The 23,437-nt window shown below is 36.9% G+C and overlaps 1 protein-coding gene across 4 annotated transcripts in view; it reads right to left on the bottom strand.

The window, feature by feature from the left end:
- Nucleotides 1-8,912: 8,912 nt before the first annotated feature.
- The window catches only part of SREK1 (splicing regulatory glutamic acid and lysine rich protein 1), a 41,893-nt gene continuing 27,368 nt past the window's right edge, over nt 8,913-23,437 (bottom strand). For 3 of the 4 annotated variants that reach the window (XM_035014552.1, XM_035014555.1, XM_035014556.1), the window contains 5 exons: nt 22,205-22,324; nt 21,455-21,829; nt 17,341-17,436; nt 13,039-13,183; nt 8,913-11,096 (listed from right to left, as the gene is read on the bottom strand). In XM_035014552.1, the coding sequence (XP_034870443.1) occupies nt 10,947-11,096; nt 13,039-13,183; nt 17,341-17,436; nt 21,455-21,829; nt 22,205-22,324 (886 nt within the window). In that variant the 3' untranslated portion in view covers nt 8,913-10,946. The remainder of the gene's footprint in view (nt 11,097-13,038; nt 13,184-17,340; nt 17,437-21,454; nt 21,830-22,204; nt 22,325-23,437) is intronic. The other variant, XM_035014553.1, reaches the window with a different exon arrangement.

The following is a 23,437-nucleotide window of genomic DNA, read 5'->3' as shown; positions in this document are numbered from 1 at the left end:
GGGAAGAACTCGATCATTTCCCAAATCCTTTCAAGCTCTAAAATAATGTTGTATGTGGACATTTCCTTATTCCTCTGCAGCTCAGGATTTCATAGTTCGGCTTTCTGACTCTTTTGAGCCAACAGAAGTTTCACTGATCTCAGTGCCCGTACCTGCTGAACAAGCCAGTGAGATGTTGTGGCTGGAAGGAGACTTGCTGAAGCTGCCTCCCATCACTGGGACCCCACAGACAAGTGTGCAGTCTGTCATGGCACAAGAATGCCCAGTCTGGGAGACAAGGGAGACTGAACTCGTCCGAGCTCCATTTGCCAAGCCAAGCGCCTGTGAGTTTGCATCCCTCAGGGGTGGCACCTTTTCCTAATCTACAGAAAGGCACCAGAGACTCACAGCAGCCCTGCGTCACCTCCCTGGATTTCATAGTTTCTATGGAGAAGCTGCCAGATTCTTTTCTTGTTTCAGAGAAAGCAGTTACAGAATATAATTACTATTGCTATTAATGTAGGACTGTTTATTATCACTTATTCTTACGAACTGATAAAGAGCCTATATGCACATTAAACTAGAGAACTCTGAAACCAAACAGACTGGCTATAGAATTTCAAAATTCCAGTCCTCCTTGTATCACTATACTCTGTACATGACAACAATCGAAGTTGCCAGTTGTAACTCAGTCAGTTTCATGATTTGTTTTACAATCACATGATCCTGACTAGGGTGTGTATCACTTTAACCCCTATCCAAGTTTCTGATATTAGCCTGCTCTCACACCATGCAATTAGTAGGAGCTTAAAGTTGGGACAACAAAGATAAAAGCATGCACCACAGATTCAGCTCATGGGATAATGTGAGACCTCTCCCAGGCCCCCCACGCCACCCCATCTGTTCCTGGGCCAACTGGGACTCCAGGCTGCCTGACCCTGGAGGCACAGGAGATCCACTGGGTCCAAGCTCCTGGCTGAGTGGCTTCATGGAATCTTCAAGCAAATGAGCTTTTATGATCCATCAAGAAATCAGTCTTTACAAATACTACCTCTTTCATTGGTTGTCACTGGCCACGCTGCACTTGGCAACAGTCTAATGAGCCTGGAATGAAGCCTCCATCCTTCCAGATCTTGTCCTTCTTCTCTTAAAGAGGCCCTAAGATGGATTTACTGTAAAGTTTAAGCCTCAAGACTCACTGCTTGCATGGATCTTGTCCAAGACTTTTAATCAATTTTTTTTGTAGAGAATACACAGAATCAGCAAAAAGTATGCAGCCAAGTAAGTCGGTTAGAAAGGCTAACAGCAGACTTCCCACTTTTATATGCTTAAATTACCTTCATATTTTAACATGTAAAATAGACATGGAAGATATAAAAAATTATAAACTGAACTTCTAGACCTATAAAATACAGTATTGAGATTATTTTTATTATTTTTAAATATTTTATTTATTTGAGAGAGAGAGCAAGCACACACACAAGCAGGGGGAGCGGCAGGCAGAAGGAGAGGGAGAAGCAGGCTCCCCGCTGAGCAGGGAGCCCGATGCTGGGCTCGATCCCAGGATCCTGGGATCATGACCTGAGCCGAAGGCAGACGCTTAATCAACTGAGCCACCAGGCACCCTTGAGATTTTTTTTTAAAAGATATACTTAGGGGCACCTGGGTGGCACAGTTGATTAAACATCAGTCAGTGCGTGATCTCAGGGTTGTGGGATCAAGCCCCATGTCAGGCCCCACGATCAGCACAGTCTGCTTGAGTTTCTCTCTGTCTCCCCCTGCCCCACCCCCGCTCTCTATCTCAAATAAATAAAAAAAATAGACAAAATCAACAGATTAGACTCTACAGAAGAAAATATTAATCTCAGAGATAGAGCAAGAGAACTTTCCAAAGTGAGACACATACACACACACAAAGCTGAAAAAAAGAGATTGAGTAAGCTGTGGGACAACTTCAAGTGACAATATGCATTAATAGGAGACTACAAAGTGGGGAGGAGAAAGAAAACACGTGAAGAAATAATAATTGGAAATTTTCAAAATTTAACAAAAATTCAAAACATACAGACCCAAGAAGCTCAAGGAACCACAAACACTGAAACATAAATAAAACAATACCAAGACCTATCAAATTAATTAAAACCAATGAAGGGAGTTAATCTTAAAAGTGGTCACAAGAAGGGGTGACTGGCTGGCTCAGTCAGAAGAGCATGTGACTTTTTTTTTCCTTTTTTTTTTTTATTTAGGAAGGTAATGAGGGGGAGGATGGACAGAGGGAGAGGGAGAAACAGAGAATCTTTTTTTTTTTTTTAAGATTTTATTTATTTGACAGAGAGACACAGCGAAAGAGGGAATACAAGCAGGGGGAGTCGGAGAGCCACCCAGGCACCCAGAAACAGAGAATCTTAAGCAGGCTCCATACCCAGCACAGAGCCTGATACAGGGCTCAATCTCACAACCCTGAGATCATGACCTGAGCCAAAGTCAAGAGTCAGACACCTAACCAACTGAGCCACCCAGGTGCCCCTAGAGCATGTGACTCTTGATCTTGGGGTCAAGAGTTTGAGTCCTACATTGGGTAGAGAGATTACTTAAAAATAAATAAACTTAGGGGTGCTTGGGTGGCTCAGTTGGTTAATCATTTGCCTTCGGCTCTGGTCATGATCCCAGGGTCCTGGCACCAAGTCCCTCATCAGGGCTTCCTGCTCAGCAGGGAGTCTGTTTCTCCCTCTCCCTCTGCCACGCCCCCTGCTTGTGTTCTCTGTCAAATGAATAAATATTTTAAAAATAAACAAACTTAGGGGAAAAAAGTCATCACAAGAAAAAGACCACACACCGTGTAGAGGAACAATAATAAGAATGATAGCAGATCCATTTGCAACGACAAGGATGGAGTTAAATATGCTAAGAAAAATAAGTTAAAGACAAATACCGGGCGCCTGGGTGGCTCAGTCGTTAAGCGTCTGCCTTTGGCTCAGGTCATGATCCCAGGGTCCTGGGATCGAGCCCCCAGTCGGGCTCCCTGCTCCGCAGCAAGCCTGCTTCTCCCTCTCCTCCCCCCCCCCCCCCGCTTGTGTTCCTGCTCTCGCTCTGTCAAATAAACAAATAAAATCTTAAAAAAAAAAAAAATCAAAAAATAAAAGCACTGAAAGGGAAAAAATGTCAATGTAGAAGTCTATACGCAGCAAAATATCTTTAAAATATTAAGTTGAAATAAATATTTCAGCCTGGAAAAAGTGAAAGAATCCATTACCAACAGACCTGAACTGTAAGAAACGTTAAAGGATGTCTTTAGGCAGAAGGAAAACAGAACCAAGGAGAAATCTGGATCTACACAAAGAAATGAAGAACACCTTAAATTGTAAATATATGGGTAAATATATGAGACTTTTTCCTTCTTCTTCAAAATCTCTTTAAAGCCATTTAAGCAAAAATAGTGTACTGTGGGGACTTTTAACAAATATAAGTAAAATGTATGACAAAAATAGCAGAGTCTGGGACGCCTGGGTGGCTCAGTCGGTTAAGCGTCTGCCTTCGGCTCATGGCATGACCCCAGGGTCCTGGTATCGCGTCCCACATCGGGCTCTTGCTCGGTGGGAACCTGCCTCTCCCTCTGCCTACTCTGCCTGCCGCTTCCCCTGCTTGTGCTCGCTCTGACAAAATCTTTTTTAAAAAAATAGCACAAACTGGGAGTAGGAAAAATATTATTACTGTAAAGTTCTTACACTATAAATGAAGTGGTATATTATTTAAGACTAGAATGTGATGAAAATTCATACACAATAGGGGATGCCTGGGTGGCTTAGTCGGTTAAGCATCTGCCTTTGGCTCAGGTCATGGTCTCCAGGTCCTGGAATTGAGTCCCCAAGTCAGTCTCCCTGCTCAGTGGGGAGTCTGCATCTGCCTCTCCCTCTGCCACTCCCCGCCCCCCCAAACTCATGCTCGCTCTTGCTCACTCTCTCAAAAAAATAAAAAAAATTTAAAAATTTACATACAATAAACCCTAAAAACACTTAAAATTTAAAACAAAGTATTATAGCCAAGAAGCCAACAAAGAGGAGGAAATGAAATAATAAACAAGTATTCAAAAGAAAGCAGATAAAAAGGGAGACAAAACTCAAGATGGTAGATTTAAACACAATGACATCAATATTCACATTCAATGCAATGGTCTTAACACTCCCAACTAAGGCATAGGTTGGCAGACTGGATTAAAAAAAGGCAAAACCAAACTGTATGCTGCCCACAAGATGGACACTTTAAATACGAAAAATACAAAAAAGTCTCAAGTAAAAGGAGAAGATAATACTATGTTAATATCTGGGTTTTTTTAAGTTTTTAAGTGGACTGCTGGTATTAACATAAGCTTTTAAAGCAAAATATATTGGGCGCCTGGATGTCTCAGTTGGTTAAGCGACTGCCTTCGGCTCAGGTCATGATCCTGGAGTCCCTGGATCGAGTCCCGCATCAGGCTCCCTGCTCGGCAGGGAGTCTGCTTCTCCCTCTGACCCTCCCCCCTCTCATGTGCTTGCTCTCTCTCATTCTCTCTCTCTCAAATAAATAAAATCTTTTAAAAAATAAATAAACAAAATAAATAAATAAAGCAAAAATATTATCAGGAATTAAAAGGGTAATTAAATAATGATATGAATGAATGTCAATTCAACATGAGGACAGAACAATCCTAAACATTAATGATTAACAGAGTTTCAAAATACATAAAGCAAAACCAGTCAGAACTAAAATGAAAAATAGACAAAATCCACAATCTACCTGGGGATTTCAAGACCCCAACATTAAATGATAGCAATGACAGCCAGAAAATCAGTAAGGATATAGAACTTGAACACCACCATCAGCCAACATGACCTAATTGGCATTACAGATTATTTCACTCAACAGAGCCAGAAGATACATTCTTTTCAGGTGAATATGGAACACTTATGAAGATGTATCACGAACCATAAAGCAACTCTTAGAATTTTAAAAGGAATCAAATCATACAAACTATTTACTAACCAAAATGGAATTAGAAGTCAGCAACAAAGATCTTTGGACACTAAATATTCACCCAAATATTTGGACACTAAATAACACACACTGAAAATAACCCATGGATCAAAGACAATGCCAAATGGAGAATTTGAAGTTTTGAACTGAATGAAAACAGATACATTATCAAAATCTGTTGGAATGAAGCTAAAGCAGTGCTTAGAAGGAAATTCATAGCATTAAAATACCAGTATCAGAAAAGAATTGCCTCAAATCAGTGACTCCAGCTCACACTTTAAACTAGAAAAAGAGCAAACTACACCTGAAATAAGCAGAATAATAAAGAGCAGAAACTGGTGAAATAAAAAGCAGAAAAACAACAGAGGAAATGATGATGGAAACAAAATCTGATTTGATTCCTTTTAAATCAATAAAATTGATTTAAAAAAAGACATGTTAGGGAGCCTGGGTGGCTCAGTCAGTTAAGCGTCTGCCTTCGGCTCAGGTCATGGTCCCAGGGTCCTGGGATCGAACCCTGCATCAGGCTCCCTGCTCAGTGGGGAGCCCGCTTCTCTTTCTCCTCTCTGCTCATGCTCTCTCTTTTGCTCGCTCTCTCTCAAATAAATGGATAAAATATTGAAAAAAAAAAAGGGCGCCTGGGTCGCTCAGTTGGTTAAGCGACTGCCTTCAGCTCAGGTCATGATCCTGGAGTCCCAGGATCGAGTCCCACATCGGGCTCCCTGTTCAGCAGGGAGTCTGCTTCTCCCTCTGACCCTCCTCCCCTCATGCTCTCTCTCTCATTCTCTCTCAAATAAAATCTTAAAAATAAAATAAAATAAAATAAAATAAAATTAAAAAAAGGGCGCCTGGGTGGCTCAGTCAGTTAAGCATCTGCCTTCTGCTCAGGTCATGATCCTAAGGTCCTGGGATCAAGCCCCACATCGGGTTCCCTGCTCGGCGGGGAATCTGCTTCTCCCTTTCACTCTCCCTCTGTGTTCTCATGCTCTCTAATAAATAAAATCTTAAAAAAAAATAAAATATAAAAATTTTTTTAAAATGTTAACATTAGGATTGAGAGAGAATATCACTATGTATCTTACTTTATTAAAATACAAGGGGAAAAAAAATACAAGGGAATTTCCAACTTATGCCAATAGATTTGACAACAAATTCCTTTGAAGATGCACAACCCCAAAGCTTACTCAAGAATAAATAACATGAATAACCCTTAATCTATTTTTAATATTGATTTGTAATGTGAGAAGGAAATTCCAGACTCAGATTGGCTTGTTATGAAATTCTACCTAACACTAATGGAAGAAGTAATGACAATATGATACCCAGTCCTTCAGAAAACTGAGGAGGAGGGAGTTAACACTTACCCAAATAACCTGTGAGGCCAGCATGACCTTTATAAACTCAAAACCAGAAAGACATGACAAAACCCTGGAAGAGCTTATCACCACCTTTCAGTTATTTTAAAAAAGCCATAAATATGTCAATGTCTCAGAAATAGGTGAAATTACTACTCAACAGTGGCAAGATTTGAAGATTTTCATTTTATTAAAAATATAGCAACACAATAGCAGCATCATTTGATAAATCTTTACTAGTACCACTTAGAAGTAGTCCTACTCACATAAATATACACCACCTAATGCAGCATCTTTATGTTTACATTTTACTCTTCCCTTAATAATCATAGCATTATGTAAAGAACACTATTGTTAAGATTCAGGAGAGTAGTATTTAACTGTTAAACGAACTACCTACACAACTACACAATACACCCAAATGTCATCTTCTGTGGAAATCGGGGAGTTCTGTAGATTGTTCCCCAAGTCTGCTGCCTGCCACGCAACCTCAGGTTGGTAGAACTCCATACCCTCAACTCTTAATTCCTTCAGTATGATTTTCATAAATTTCAACTTGTACATATAGTCAAGAAACTATCTAGCAAATAAAAGTTAATCAGGAGTGGAGAAAACTGTATTATTCCATTCCAATCCCAGGAAAATAAATCTTAGCAGTAAAATATGTGAAGTATCCCAAAAGTTGGCAACTTTCGAAATTAAAATGTTAGCCAGATACAAAGTAAATTTAAAAATCAGGCAATAAACTAAACCCGTTTTTAAAAACAATATATTAAGTATTATAGTAAATATAAAGTAAGTTTTAATAAATTAGTTGCTAGGAACTATAAAAATACCTTAAAATAGAATGGAAAGAAATCTAGTTATTACTTACTACTAACCTCAATAGGGACCAAAAATCATTAATAGCTCCAGCTTTCATTTTTAAAATAATGTATCAATCTTCAGGCAGAATCACCAATAGAACATTTAAGAAAAACAAATTCATCCACAAACCCAAAATTAAGTAGGGAAGTCAATTTGATTTTAAAAGACTTTATATTACATTATACTGGACTACCGCTTCCAGAAATATAAATTAGCCCTTTTAAGAGCACTAACTTTTGAGATTTGAAAATAAACAATTTTAAATGAATATTACACTAGTTAAATAAATGTAAGAATACTAAGTATGTGTGAAAATAAAAAAATATCTAAACACATAACATATTTTGTGGAAATGGCTCTACTTCATAACCCGCCCAGTTAAAATCAGATACTATCTTTTAGTGAAAATATGACTCACTGAAATGTTAAGTTATTCAATGCATCCCTCCAAAAGGACTCATTTTAATAGCTAATTCAACTACTAAAAAAAGACATTTAAATCAAATCATATTATTTCTAATAGATTTTTTAAATGTTTAAAAGCCTGTTACTACATATTATAATTCTTAAAATTAATAATCTTCAGAGCTGACTTGGATTAAGGGTTTAAGTTTTAAGATAAAGACAGCAACATATATATAGGAATGAATGAGGTACTGGAAATAATATCACAAATGAAGTTATTTTCTTCACAAAAAAGGATTCTAAATATGAGTTCTTATTTTTGAGCATTTCAAAATTTAAGTCTCTGACATTTCTGAAGATCAACATAGCATATATAGACTAACCTCCTGAATATAAGAAATCTGAACAAAATCACAAGCTGATTAGTGTTTGCAATTATAAATTAGTTAGATTTGATTGAGAATAATGAGACAATTGCAGAAGTTAAGGATTTATACTTGTTTTCACATATGAAACTAGCCAGCTTATTATGAAGGCCCATCTTAATATAAATAATTCATTATGCATTGCTGAAAAGAAAGAACAAGAGGATCAACAGAATTTGTCTAAAATGATGAATAGCAACACAATTAAGGAACAGAATGTACTCTCTGTATAATCAAGCTAAAAAAAATAATTATAAAGGGATCACATATAAAATGGCTATCTTCTTTGCCTTACCTCAAGTTTTCCTGACATCTACCTGGGTTGAAAAAGAATAGCCTTAAAGAAAAAAACAAAATGCCTTAAAAGAAAATAACAAATAAATGGAAACCTACCAGGCTCCTATAAGTGAACAAAGAAAAAATATGTCTTTCTCTCTCTCTCTCTCTCTCTCGATCTGTCTCTCTCAATCTCTCTCTCTCTCTCACACACACACGCATACTCACACTCACTCCAATACCTCCAGGCCCTAAAAAGCTTTGCTTCCATAAGCCCATTTAAGAACATTTTTTCACTTCGTCTGGATCTCTTGTATTCCTATCCAGGTCCAACTTTCATATATCAGTCTTTCAAAAGAAGTATCATTTTAAAGCTGAATATCACCAACAAGAAAAATAATTAGCAGCAAGAACCAAATTAAGTGTGTTAACTGCCAACACAGAAAACATTAAGAGTCCAGAGTACAAGAAATAACTCAAACTTTAAATGATTGTTTTATAGACACCACACATTCATTCTTCATGTCGAAACAATCTCTATGCCAACTAAAACATGATAAACTAAGATGCTGTTTTGAAATGCATAAACAAATACTTTCCTCTAAAATACTTAGCTTTATTAGAGAAATGGTACTAAAAATAACAAAGATTCAAACATTTGCTCTATTCTACTTACATATTATAAATAAGACAATTGTTGATGCAAGACACACACTCCTTCACAATCTTTCCATATGCACCCAAGCATTCTTGTATCAGAATAAGCTGTTTACCAGCCAACCTTATGTGGTTGAATGATTAAAATGACCATCTATACTTTACATAGTAAAGCATTTTCAAAAATTTTAATGTACACAGTGACAAAAAGGAAAAAAAAAACACAGTAATTCTGAACACATGAAAGAGTAATTAAGCAGCTTCATAATCAAACCAGGCTTCATTGCAATAAGGGCAATTCTTTCCATTCTCTACCAAATACTTAAGTTTCAATAGTATTAACATTAAAAGAAAACTCAAGTTGAAACCAAGTAACTGATGAGCTACTCAGCTTTTTAAATCTATAAGTAATTCTTCCCATGAGGTAAGGCAACGGAGTAATCTGATTGTATTAGACTGCATTAAAATAATTATACTTGATTTTTTTAATAACATGCTAATTAAAAGGTGTAACTTTGGGGAAACAAAACAATAATGAAAAGATTTCTGAAACTATGAGTTATGGCTTTGGGGGAAAATATTAGCAATGTTGTCATTTTACTACTTGTTACTTCCTGCAGAAAGTGAGCCTAAGAGTAACGGATGACCTATATTTTAAACTCAAGTAAACATATCCTTAAAACAAATAACCTCATGTGTTCTCCTTTACATAGAATTTCTGCACATCATTTATGAGAAGATAATTAAGAGGTAATAATTAAGGCCATCCAATGGAGACAACGAAAGTGTTTGCTTTGATTTAAGTCAAGTAAGAACATGCTTCATTTTCAATTATCACAGTATAAAACTGATGGTCCCAAAACTGCATGGTTGTTTTAAGCTCTAAAGTCATTCTTGAAAACAGGACTTCCCTCATGTTAGGTGAACTATGTAAGAAGCTCTTCTGACATACCACTTGCACACTTCTCTCTGGGAGTGAATGGAATATCCATCTACATTCCCTATGAACTGAGAATGACTAGCACATATAAAATTCTAGAAAACAGCATACCACATTGTAGAAGGCACTAAAGCTTCAGCTTGTGCTCCCATAGCCCATTTTGAAAACCCAGTTTTCTTTTCATAACGGCACCTTTGCCACCCACAGCGGACAACACACACTGCAATGTTATTCCTAATAAGCTTGGAAATGTCAACAAAGTTCAAAAAGAAATGCTTACTTTGTGGGGAGACCCAATGACTCTAAAACCGAATACTAATACATTATTATTAGTATTCGACATGGGTGCTCTTCCTTTTGAAAGAGAACAGGAGCATGCATTGTCAGTTGTTTGTTAAACCACTTAGTTAAGCAATTTTAGTCTGTAAAACTATTTTAACAAAAACTGTTGTCCTAAACAGTGAGCAAAAGAAAACACAATAGTGAGAATTTAACACAATCACCATAAATCCTGTGAAGTAAATGTTTAAAACTTCTTACATACTCTGCACTTACAAGGGTGTGTATATATTTGCACCGATTTCAAGCACATCATCAAATCTGTATATACTGAAATTTAAAAAGAAAAAAAAAGTAAAACAATACAAAATTCAGCAACTACCATTTTTTAAAAGAACCTCCAATGCTTATCTCCAGTCTTTACGGATAGTACAAATTTGGATTTTTGATGTCCCATTTATTTGTAATAGTTCTTGGCAAACACTAACAAACCACATGACAAGTGTGTCAGCCACCATGGAAATGCACAGATTCTAGAAGATGAGTTTGGGTAACACGTGTTATTTTCACGATGTCCATGCTTTATTTTCTTACTCCGTAACAAGATGGCCACAAAGTCACCTAACAACTAGAAAAGCTGTTAGTCTGTATCTTTATGCTCAACTGGATTTCTTCACTGTTTAACATCTTGTCGAGAGAATCAAAAGCTTTGGATTTTATTCCAGCATGTGTTCAGAGGTGCATTTGTCAGTCCTATACTGCTTCTGTTTTGGTAGAGAGGTTTTCTTCATTTGGCTGACAATTCCCATTTTGCTGTACTTTGTTTTCCTCAGTCCTTGGTGCATCCTTGTCATCTACTTCTTTGCCCACGCTTGAATCTGGTTCTTTATTGTGTTCCTTCTCCTACAATGAATATTAAGCCACACATTTAATATTTTTCTCAAGAGTTGCGTACTATTACATCTGGTATGGCTAAAATACATACTCTGTCAACTTAGTACAAGTAGGTATTTTCTCTCATTACCTTATCATATAAATAAGATATGCAAACATGTATCAGTATGTCCTCTGTACTTCTCATAAAAGACGGAAATTGTAAATTAAATTAGAATAAAATAGTCAAAAAGAAAGTCTAAGAAGTGTTTAATAAATGTTACTGAACTGAAAAAGTGGGACAATCTGCTGAAAGAGTTGAATTGCTCCCAAAGATGCCAGGATACATTTGTAATCTGGATACCAAAGAAGCAGAATTCAGAGGATGTAGAAAAAGGAATCACTACTCGTCCTAGCAAAGACTGCTCAAGAACAGTCCAATTCTGCCCTCAGCTTAAAGGAGAATTAAATGAGAACATATGGAAAAATGCCAGACACACAGTAATGCTCAAGAGACATTATCAATGTTACTGCCGATGATGATAAACCCCTACCAATATGAGTAAATAAAATTATAAGATGAAAGCTCCAGAACTCATAATTGATTTCCAAATACAAATACACTTACTGGAATAACAAAGCAATTAATGTAATTTATAAGTAGTTAAATATTTATCTCAAAAAACACCCTTACTTGGCGGAATTTGGTTTTCCATTAATTATTCTAATTCAACAAACCTACTAATCTCAGTATATGTTACAAAACCAATGATGAAAAAAAGGGGGGGGGGCGCCTGGGTGGCTCAGTCGTTAAGCGTCTGCCTTCTGCTCAGGTCATGGTCCCAGGGTCCTGGGATCGAACCCTGCATCAGGCTCCCTGCTCAGTGGGGAGCCCGCTTCTCTTTCTCCTCTCTGCTCATGCTCTCTCTTTTGCTCGCTCTCTCTCAAATAAATGGATAAAATATTGGAAAAAAAAAAGGGCGCCTGGGTCGCTCAGTTGGTTAAGCGACTGCCTTCAGCTCAGGTCATGATCCTGGAGTCCCAGGATCGAGTCCCACATCGGGCTCCCTGTTCAGCAGGGAGTCTGCTTCTCCCTCTGACCCTCCTCCCCTCATGCTCTCTCTCTCATTCTCTCTCAAATAAAATCTTAAAAATAAAATAAAATAAAATAAAAAAAAGACAGGGCGCCTGGGTGGCTCAGTCAGTTAAGCATCTGCCTTCTGCTCAGGTCATGATCCCAGGGTCCTGGGATCGAGCCCCGCCATCGGGCTCCCTGCTCCGTGGGAAGCCTGCTGCTCCCTCTTCCACTCCCCCCGCTTGTGTTCCCTCTCTCGCTGTCTCTCTGTCAAATAAATAAATAAAAATCTTTAAAAAAACAAAACAAAACCAACCAATGATGACAGAACTTTTGACAAATTTGCTGAAACAAATCTATTTCAGGAATACACACACACACACACACACACACACACACGAAAATACCCTCAACCAGAAATCTTCGTATAAAATCAAATACATGTTATGTGTAAACAGTCTTATTGTATGCCATCCTTGGACTCCCTAAAGTAAGGAATGCATTTGTCTGAGTTTCAGTTAGCTCTTACCCCATCCCTTCAAAAATCCAGCTTAAAAATGTTACCAGTTGAACAAATATTAAAGGACACCAAAAACATATAAGATACCACAGCCCTCAAAAAGGTTTTGCTCTAAATCTAGTTCTATGTAGGGGCGCCTAGGTGGCTCAGTTGTTAAGCGTCTGCCTTCGGCTCAGGTCATGATCCCAGGGTCTGGGGATCAAGGCCCGCATCGGGCTCCCTGCTCGGCGGGAAGCCTGCCTCTCCCTCTCCCACTCCCCCTGCTTGTGTTCCCTCTCTCGCTGTGTCTCTCTCTGTCAAATAAACAAAATCTTTAAAAAAAAAAAAAAATCTATATTAATTTTTTAAAGCCTAAACAATGAATGACTGCTACTTACTTTAAGTGAAGTATTGTTCTTCTCCAACTTTTCCTTTCCATCTCGGTCATTAGAACTCTTTCTTGTAGAGCTTGAACGTTCTCTCTCTCTTCTTTCACTAATGTGGTCCCTTTCTTTTTCTCTCTTTTTATCCTTCTTATTTCTGCTATAAGAACAGTGATAACATGCCAGTAACTTCTAAGAAATTAAAGACCTACTATGTTGTTGACAAAACAGTCTTATCTAACACTAAAGCAAATGTAATCTGGTTTGACCAAGTAACATAAACAGTCCTATAGCCCCACCTGCTCCACCCCATACCCCAATTCATTTTTTAAAGATGCCCAAGTCTTTTTTTGCAGAGGCCACCATGCGTTCACAAAAAACACAATTTGGTATTTTCAATTTATTTGTTCAAGATTTATTTCAGTCTCAACTGTAATGAGATTAAAATAAAACCAAATATATGGGTTTTTTACCCACCTTTTCAAAGCAAAAAATGAATAAGCAGAAAGAAATGAAAAGGATAAAGAATTAGAGGTGGTTCCCAGGGAGGAGTGAATGACTGAGTACCAACAAAACTTGAATTTCAAATAACCAGTGCTACTGCCCTTGTCATTCACCATTACAAACAAGTCACACCAATTCAAGATCAAAAGTTAAGAGAAAAAAAAAAAAAGAAAAAAAAAAAGTTAAGAGAAGACTACATGAACAAGTTCCACTGATAAAAACAATATACCTTTAGAATTAGAGGGAAAAAACAATGCATTTCCGATCAGAAGCATAAGCTGCCTTTCTACTTTAAAAAGTTAGCCTTAACGTGGAATTCTAAGCTTTTTTCTCTTAATAATGAATAATTCAAAAATAAAGACAAAGACCAAGAAAACAAATAAAGAAACTGAGCAAAAAGACCTAAGAACATATGAAAATTTAGTATAACAAAGGTGGCATCTCAAATCATTGAGGAAAAGATGACGTTTTATAAATAAAAGTTATGGAGACAACTGGATTATTATTTGGTAAGTGATAAAACTTGATCAATATCTCATATCTCATTCCACAATATATAAATAAGTCCAAATGGATGAGAGACCTAAATTCTTAAAATAAAATACAAGTGCTAAAAGAAAACATGGGTAAATTTCTTTACTATCTGGGTTTTGAAAAGAAAGATTTTTTAACCTAACTAAAAATCAGGTACAATAAAAAACTGATAAATTTGCCTACATAAACCTTGCAAGGAAAAAAAAAAGACATTACCATATTCAAAAGAGAAATGACATATTTGCAACATATGTGTGCATCTTTCTACATAATTTTTAAATGTCAAGGGAACAATCACATCAAACTGAGTAAAATTCTTAGGAATAAATTTAACCGAGGCGGCAAAGAATTTGCTGAAAAAGATGAAGAAAAATAAATAGAAAGACATCCAGGCTTATAGATTGGAAGACTTAAATATTGTTAAAATGGCAATACTATCCAAAGCCACCTAGAGATTGAATGCAACCCCTATCAAAATCCCATTGTTGTTATTGCAGAAATACAAAACCCCATCCTAAAATGCATGTAGAATCTTGAAGGATATCAAATAGCCAAAACAATCTTAAAAAGAACAAAGTTTGAAAGCACAGCATTCCCAATTTCAAAACTTACAAAAACAGCACAGTATTACATAAACAAAGAAAATAAACCAGTGGAATAGACCAGAAGACCCAGAAATAAACCCCCACATATATGATTCAAATGATTTCTGACAAGGATGCCATGACCCATTCAATGGGGAAAGGACAATCTTTTCAACAAACTGACACTGGGAAAACGATATCCACACACACAAGAATGAAGCTGGACCATTATCTTATACCATATTAAATAGTTAACTCAAAATGGATCAAAAACCTAAATATATATGCTAAAGCTATAAAATTCTTAGAAGAAAACACAGGAGAAAATCTTCATGACATTGCATTTGGCAATGTTTTCTTTGACAGGACACCAAAAGCACAGGCATCAAAAGGAAAAAACAGATAAATCTGACTTCATCAAAATTAAGAACTTTTGTGCAGGGGCGCCCGGGTGGCTCAGTCGTTAGGCGTCTGCCTTCGGCTCAGGTCCTGATCCCGGGGTCCTGGGATCAAGCCCCACATCGGGCTCCCTGCTCAGCGGGAAGCCTGCTTCTCCCTCTCCCACTCCCCCTGCTTGTGTTCCCTCTCTTGCTGTGTGTCTCTCTGTCAAATAAATAAATCTTTAAAAAAAAAAAAAAAGAACTTTTGTGCATCAAAGAATACTATCAGGAAAATTAGAAGCCAACCCACAAAACAAGAGAGATATTTGCAAATCAGAAATGCTCAAAAAACAGCAGTGGAAGTATGGGGGAGGATCAGCCTTACTAAACATTAAAAAAATACTACACAATTTGAATAATAAAAAGCATGGAGCGGGGCGCCTGGGTGGCTCAGTCGTTAAGTGTCTGCCTTCGGCTCAGGTCATGATCCCAGGGTCCTGGGATCGAGCCCTGCATCGGGCTCCCTGCTCAGCAGGAAGCCTGCTTCTCCCTCTCCCAATCCCCCTGCCTGCTTGTGTTCCCTCTCTCGCTGTGTCTCTCTCTGTCAAATAAATAAATCTTTAAAAAAAAAAAAAAAAGCATGGAGCATTGGTACACGAACCATCAGTCAAACCAACCCAGCAGCAGTGAAGGCCCAGAAATAGACCCAAACACAAAAGGAAATACATAGTACCTGAAAAGGCAATATAAGAAATCAATATTAGAAAAATTGAGTTTTTAATAAATGATACTGATCAAAAGAAAAGCATATAGAAAAATAAAATTGGACCCACATGCCATACTATAACATAAGGATGAACTCCTAATGGATCAAAGATTTTAATGCAGTAAGTAAAAACATAGAAGTATAAGAAGAAACAAGGGGGGCATTCTATTATAATCTTGGAATAGAAAAGACCTTTCTAACTTTATATGACTCAAAATCCCAAAGTCATTAAAGAAAAAATTTGAGGGGCGCCTGGCTGGCTCAGTCAGTAGAGCATGTGACCCTCAATCTCAAGGTTTTGAGTTTGAGCTCCACACTGGATGCAGAGTTTAAAGAAAAAAAAAGAAAGAAAGAAAAAACTCGGGAAATTATTAAAAAAATCAAAATCCTTTGTAAAATCAAGTCTCATAATATTTTCTGAAAAGAAACAACAAATTAAGAATGATACCTAGTATCAAATCACTAAAGAATAGTCTCCCTAAAGGCGCTTGGCTGGCTCAGAAGAGCATGTTACTCTTGATCTCAGGGTCGTTGAGATCGAGCACCATGTAGGGGGTAGAGTTTACTAAAAAACAAAAAACAAAACAAAAACAAAAAAACAAAACTTAAAAAAAAAAAAAGAATAATCACTCTAATACAAAAAGAACCCTTGGAAATAAGAAAAACAAACAAAAAGCAGAGCCCACAAAAAAAAAAAAAAAATGGACAAAGCATATCAACAACTCACAGGAAAGGAAATACAAATGGCCTTCAAGTATATGAAGAGAAGGTCACCTTCACTCCTAAGAGAAATGCAACTAAAATTACTATATACTGATACCATTTCTCATCTATCAGACAGACAAAAATCCACAACTGTAGTAACATAATATGGTGTAGCTGACAGAAAACACTCTCGTACACACCAGCTCAAGTGCAAATTGCTGCCAATCTTTACGGAGGGTGATAAAGAAACAACTCTCAAAATTATAAACACACTCTGACACAACAATACCACTTTTGGAATTTTCCCACACAGCTGCACACAACAAAGTTAAGTCTAAAGCTATTCATTACAGTATGGTCTAATTTGTAATAGGACAATTAAGCAAACCCATTCTACTGCAGGCTGGTTAAATAAACCAAGGTAGTGACACACAATGGAAGTCCATGCAGTTCTAAAAAAAAGAATGAAGCGGCACTTGCTGATGAAAGCTCTCCGAGCAGTTGGGTGACAAAAAGCAAGGGCACAACAGTGTGTTTTTTGTGCTAACTTCTGCATAAGAAATATGAAAAGGAACTATAAATTTCAATCTTGTATATCTCTACACAAAACTGGAAGGATATACAATACAAAAAAGTTAAGTCACTACTTATGGACACACAGTAGATGAGTGCATGGATGAAGTGAAGACCTACAGAGGTATAACTTTTTATACTGTTGGGATTTCTGAAACATGCAAATGTATAACATATTACTCATTCAAAATATAAAGTTTAAAAATAGATCCAAAAGAAGATTTTTCTTCCCCCGCTCCATCTTTGGATTTAGCCCACACTTTCAACCTACCTCCTAGGGGATGGAGATCTAGAAGATTTCCTTTTTATAGTTTTTGATGTTCTTGGTGATCTGGAAGAACTCCTGCTCCTCCTCCTACGCCTTTCCCTGAAAGTCAAAAATATATCATTTAAAAATATAGCAATTTTAATAAAGGGCAATTCAAATACACAAAAGCAAAAAGGTCCTTAATGCTCTCAAGTTAACAGTCTTTCAAAGACCAGTTTAAACTCATGTCCTTTAAGAACATGTTCTATTTTCTAATATTAGTACAGGTCAAATTCTGAACCATAAATTTTACAGACATGAAAATATGTTCTAAGATTTCGTAACAGAAAAGGAAGAAGACTCCTTTTCATCTGGTTTATCTGAACAAGAACTTCCTGAATAGAAAAAATATTAATGGATATTTCAGATTCTCTGTTTTGCTTATCCAGATCCTTTGTCCTGCATCTAGCTCCTTGCTGCCCCACTGTGGATTATTTTATAAAAGATTAAGGTGGCTTCCAAAATGTGAACTTTACAAATCCAAGCATTTAGAATGTCTCTAAAAAAGCATTTACATTAATCTATTTCACAGAGAAATTGTTTTACCCTTCAACTTCCTACCATTTTATTGTTCTATTCATTTAAAACCAAGTGCACAAGTTGCTTAGAAGTAAAATAGTTAAAACCTGGGCCTTAAATATGAAATAAAAAAATAACTACTGAATTGATTAACAGTGTTTAGTATTATTAAAAACGATTTTCTTTAACATGTTAGCAAATGATACATACTCAAAATTACTTCATTTAGAAGCATGGTCAACTGAGAAACAATGAATTTCAAGATGTCCATAACTCAGGGGATGACGCACACAGGAGGACATACTTACTATGATTAATGTGTCCAACGATCTCACAAGGAGCTCTAATAATTAGTGGCCATACAGGTGAAAGAACCAAATCCCCTGGAATCCAAGTCCTCCATACAACCTCAGTAAGAATATTCTAGGCTAAAGAAGCATTTTGCCTACATTTTTCATTATAAAATAAATACTAGATAATGCTCAGATGTGGTAGATACAGTATATGTTAAGACCAAATTAGCCAAGAACTTTGAAAACACCGTCAATTCCAATTTTACCTAAAGCTTTCTCCTCCATTACCCAATTTTATTTCCAAGACACCCCAAAATTATACTTCCTGACTAATGTGAAAATAGGTGAAGATATCCCGTTCAGTCAATGCCATTCTGTAACAGCCCAGCATAAATACCATACTTATTTCATAGCATGAGAATATCAATGTATGTTAGACTTTGTTTACACAAAATGGTTCCACCCTGACCAGTTTTGACTGTTTAACTTTGTTCAGGAAGCACTATGTACAGTTGGACATCTAATAACTAAGAGCTGATGATAATGAGCGCTAAGGCTGGATAGACAGCAATCTAGAACGTCAATTAGTTGAGAAAGAGGCAGTCAGGGGTAGTATAGGGAACTGTAGTTGGTTAGACTTAGATTTAAATTTTAGTTCCATACCTTACCAGCTGCATGACTAAGGTCATATTACTTAATCTGAGTTTCAGTTTTTCCAACTGGAAAACGGAGTTAATAACTCAAGCTTGATAGTATTGTTATGAGGATTTAGGATGATACCTATAAAGTACCACGCACAGTCTCTTGCATATACTTGGTGTCAATATTTTCTCCTTTCTCCTCACTAGCTTTATTGCTAGTTACTGTAAACACTGAAAGTTGCTTAAATATCAAAATTTTCTTTAAAAATGTAGATTGGGGGCACCTGGGTGGCTCAGTCAGTTAAGCGTCTGCCTTCGGCTCAGATCATGATCCCAGGGTCCTGGGACTGAGTCCCACATCAGGTTCCCTACTCAGCGGGGAGTCTGCTTCTCTCTCTCTCTCCCTCTACCCTTCCACCCCTGCTTGTTCTCTCTCTCTCTCAAATAAATAAAATCTTTTTTTTTTTTTTAAAGATTTTATTTTTATTATTCATTTGACAGAGAGACACAGCGAGAGAGGGAACACAAGCAGGGGGAGTGGAAGAGGGAGAAGCAGGCTCCCTTCAGAGCGGGGAGCCCGACACGGGACTCGATCCCAGGACCCCGGGACCATGACCTGAGCCGAAGGCAGTCGCTTAACCGACTGAGCCACCCAGGTGCCCCTCAAATAAATAAAATCTTAAAAAAATAAAAAAATAAAATAAAAACGTAGATAAGAGGATGACGTTGAAAATAAAAATACCAAGTACTCTATTTTTCTGAGCCACTAAAATGTTTCCTGTTAACTAAACAAATCAGAGCACATGAAAAACAGAAAAATGCTAAAAGATGACAAATTTTAACTCTTCACAAGCTCTTATGAAAGCACAAAACGTGCCAAACTTCAGAACCTTTAGAAACTAACATTAGTCAGCATTTCTTCCCCAGGCCCCAGAGGTTAGTTACGAATATATTTAGGAATGAATGTAAACATCTGAACTTCCTTAAATGTCAAGCAACTTAAAATGGCCACCGAAAAAATTAAATATTTCAAAGTCATCCCAAAAGTAAATTCAACTGAATTTAAAAGGAATCAAAACATTGTTTTGTGTTATGAAGGGCAATAACTAAATTATCACATAAACACAAAGGAAGGTGTGACAGACAATAAAATCACTGTGCAGTAAAGGAACAGGCTTGCAAGGCTTGACTGATGTCCACAGCAATGAGACTAAGTTAATTCTTCAGTTTCTGGTTCAGTGTGCTGAAATATGGTAGTGATCTGTTTATTTTAAGCCCCAGTTAAACATACACTGTTGTTTTCAACTTTATGCTTCTGCAGCAGTTTCTTAAAGCAGGTACCAAGTACTGATTAGAGAATTCTCAAACTTAATCTCTTAAAAAGAAGAGAAAGAGCTACCGTATTTCTAACTTGGAAGTGCAGAGCAGCAGATGGAAAACTTCCCGAAAGCTATGGTATTATCATACTTTGAAACCATGATAATAATAGTCTTCTCACAGACTTACTGTGAGGAATAAGATTAGTCATAAAAAACTGTGCAGAGACAAAATCTGGCATTTGGTAAAACATTCAATAAACACCTGCAATTATCTTGTAATACCTAACGAAAGACTGGTATTAAAAACAAGCTACTGAAACACAAAGTTAGAAAAACAGGAAATACACATTCATTTCCAATTACCTTCTGTGAAAATCACGATTAAAATAGCCATAAAACTTGCTAAAATAGGTGTTTTATTCAGCATTAAGATCTAGTTTAAAACAAGTTTAGGAACCTCCATTCACTCAGTTATTGTATCATGTGGAGTAATGGATATAGGTTTAAATAATCTTGAATCAAGGGAGGTCCTATGTCCTCTTTTTGCAGCTGTTACTATGGCAACCTGCTGCCACCTGGTGGCAGTGTACTTATTAAGAGGAAATAGTCCTAAGGAAAAAAAGAAAGACCTTAACACTGACAGATCAGGGGCGCCTGGGTGGCTCAGTCGTTAAGCGTCTACCTTCAGCTCAGGTCATGATCCCAGGGTTCTGGGATCGAGCCCCGCATCGGGCTCCCCGCTCAGCGGGAAGCCTGCCTCTCCTTTTCCCACTCCCCCTGCTTGTGTTCCCTCTCTCTCCGTCAAATAAATAAATAAAATCTTAAAAACAAAAAACAAACCAAAAAAATTGACAGATCAAGGAAAACCAAAATTTAAATGTCATGCACTCAACAAATAGAGCAGTAAAAATCACTTAAATGAAATTTTAATAATCATTCGGCATATTAAAATTTACCAAGAAGTCAATTCTTCCATTTAAAAAAAAAAAAAGGAAGAAAAAAAGAAAAACTCGTCCTTGCCATCTCATCCTCCAAAAAAATAAGCAGCAGTGGCCACTGTCGGCACCAGGAATTACGAAGGATAGTTAAAACTTTTCAAATAACTTTGCCCAATTATCATCTCTTCCACCTCATAGGTTCAATACTGTGGCAAGCGCTCTACTAGAGAAAATGCTTATTCTGCAATTAGAGGGCAATGATCTGGTTATTACTGTACTGTTTCCACTTACGTAGCATAATCTCTTCCCCCTTGGTTAAAACTTACATTTTCATTTGTCATCAGTAAAAAATTTAAGCATTATCAAACCTGCTGGAACTACGAGATCTTCTTGATGCATTGTAACTTCTGGGTGGTGTTCTGGATTTTTTATCCTTCTTTCTTTTCTCATCTATCTCTTTCGATCTGTCCTTGTCTCGTTCCTTTTCTTTGTCCTGTTCCTTTTCCTTGTCTCGCTCCTTGTCATGTTCTTTCTCCCGCTCTCTCTCTCTGTCCTTTTCCTTGTCTTTATCCCGGTCCTTTTCCCGTTCTTTATCCCGGTCTTTCTCTTTGTTTTTACCCCGTTCCTTTTCTTTTTCACGTTCCTTCTCCCTGTCTCTCTCTTTTTCCCTTTCCTTTTCTCTATCTTTTTCTTTCACTCTTTCCTTTTCCTTGATCTTTTCTCGGGTGTCTTTTCTCTTGTCCCTTTAAAAACAAAAATAAATAAATAAATACACAACTAAAATTATTCTACTCCCCAAAAAGGACCTCCCTCTCGTTCCTCAACAATGATCAACCCAAAACAATTTATACTAGTTTATAATACATTACATGATAATCTCTATATAACCCAGGTGTACATGAAGCTGTTAGATGAAAGAGTTACCGGTTTAATTATGTATTTTAGAAACCTCATGAGTCATTCTAATCATCAGATTCAAATCAATGGCAATCAATATTAATCACTACTAAAACAATCAGAAAAAAGTTTACTGTCTCTCATTAAAAACCTAAACCACAATCATTTTTTAATTAAGTGAAGCCACGAGAAAAATTACCACTAATTTCCCCAAAACTCACCGTGAACGCGAACGACTCCTTGACTTCCGTCTCTCCCTTGATTTAGAGCGTTTTTTATGTGGGCTCTTAGATCTACGTCTGTCTTTTTGTCTTGAACGTGATCTATTATGGGATCTACTCCTAAAGAAAAACAAGTTGTTAGAATGTCAAAATTACTCTTAAAATTTCAATTTTTAAAAATTTAAGATGTCTTTCAAGTGAGAAAAATTTAAAACCTATCCCAACAGTACTTATCAATATTTTAAAATTCCCTATTACATAACGCCTCAGATTATTTCCAGTAATTTATTTATTGGCAACTTTACCAAACAGTTCATTTTCAGAACACAAAGTGAAAGAAATTATTTTCTATGTCAGACTGAAGCTGTTATTTTCAAGTGTGGCTTTCTTGTCTAATTATTATATGCCTGTTACTATAACTTCTCCCACAGAACAAGTTTGTATACCATAAACTAAATTTAACTCTTGACTTGCATGTAATTGCTTGTGGTTATACTTTCACAAGAAATAGTGGTTTTTCTGGCTCAAGAGTTTCTCTAACTGGCTGTGTGATGTGTGTCATAACATATATTAAGAATGTATAAGGAAGCACAGTACTAATTACGCTGCTAGCGCGACAGGAAAATAAACATTACTCATGAGTTGAAGATATAGATAATTAAATGTTGGATTTGCAAGACCTCTTGATTTTATAACTATATAAACATAGCTATTAAAAGAAACTTTTTTTAAAGATTTTATATATTTGAGTGTGAGCATGATCAGGGGGAGGGAGGGGCAGAGGAGAGGGAGAAGGAGACTCCCTCCTGAGCAGGGAGCTCAACACAGGGCTTGATCCCAGGACCCTGGGATCATGACCTGAGCCTAAGGCAGACGCTTAACCGACTGAGCCACCCAGGTGCCCCCTAAAAGAAACCTTTATTACTGGAATTCTTGCGGGAAAAATAACGTTTACTCCAATTCTGAAATTCTCTAGGCTCCTTATTCCCACTGAAATAATGCTTATATAATGTGATTTTTATCCTAGTAACTATTTATTAAAATATAACAAAACTGAATGCACACAAATAACAAAGTAATGAGACTCACCAGCTCTGGAGTGAAACAATCTGGCTCTGATACTCAGCTCTGCCACATACTAGCTGTGAGAACTCTGGCTACTCACTTACCCTCTCTAAGCCTAGTTTCTTCATCTACAAAGTTGGAGAATCATACCTACATCACCTAGGGCTG

Source organism: Mirounga leonina, unplaced genomic scaffold (assembly GCF_011800145.1).
Source record: "Mirounga leonina isolate KUSES-001 unplaced genomic scaffold, KU_Mleo_1.0 Mir_168, whole genome shotgun sequence".
In the NCBI taxonomy this organism is placed as follows: Eukaryota; Metazoa; Chordata; class Mammalia; order Carnivora; family Phocidae; genus Mirounga; species Mirounga leonina.
Note: the sequence above shows the minus strand (reverse complement) of the source record. Positions and strands in the feature narration are given on the sequence as shown.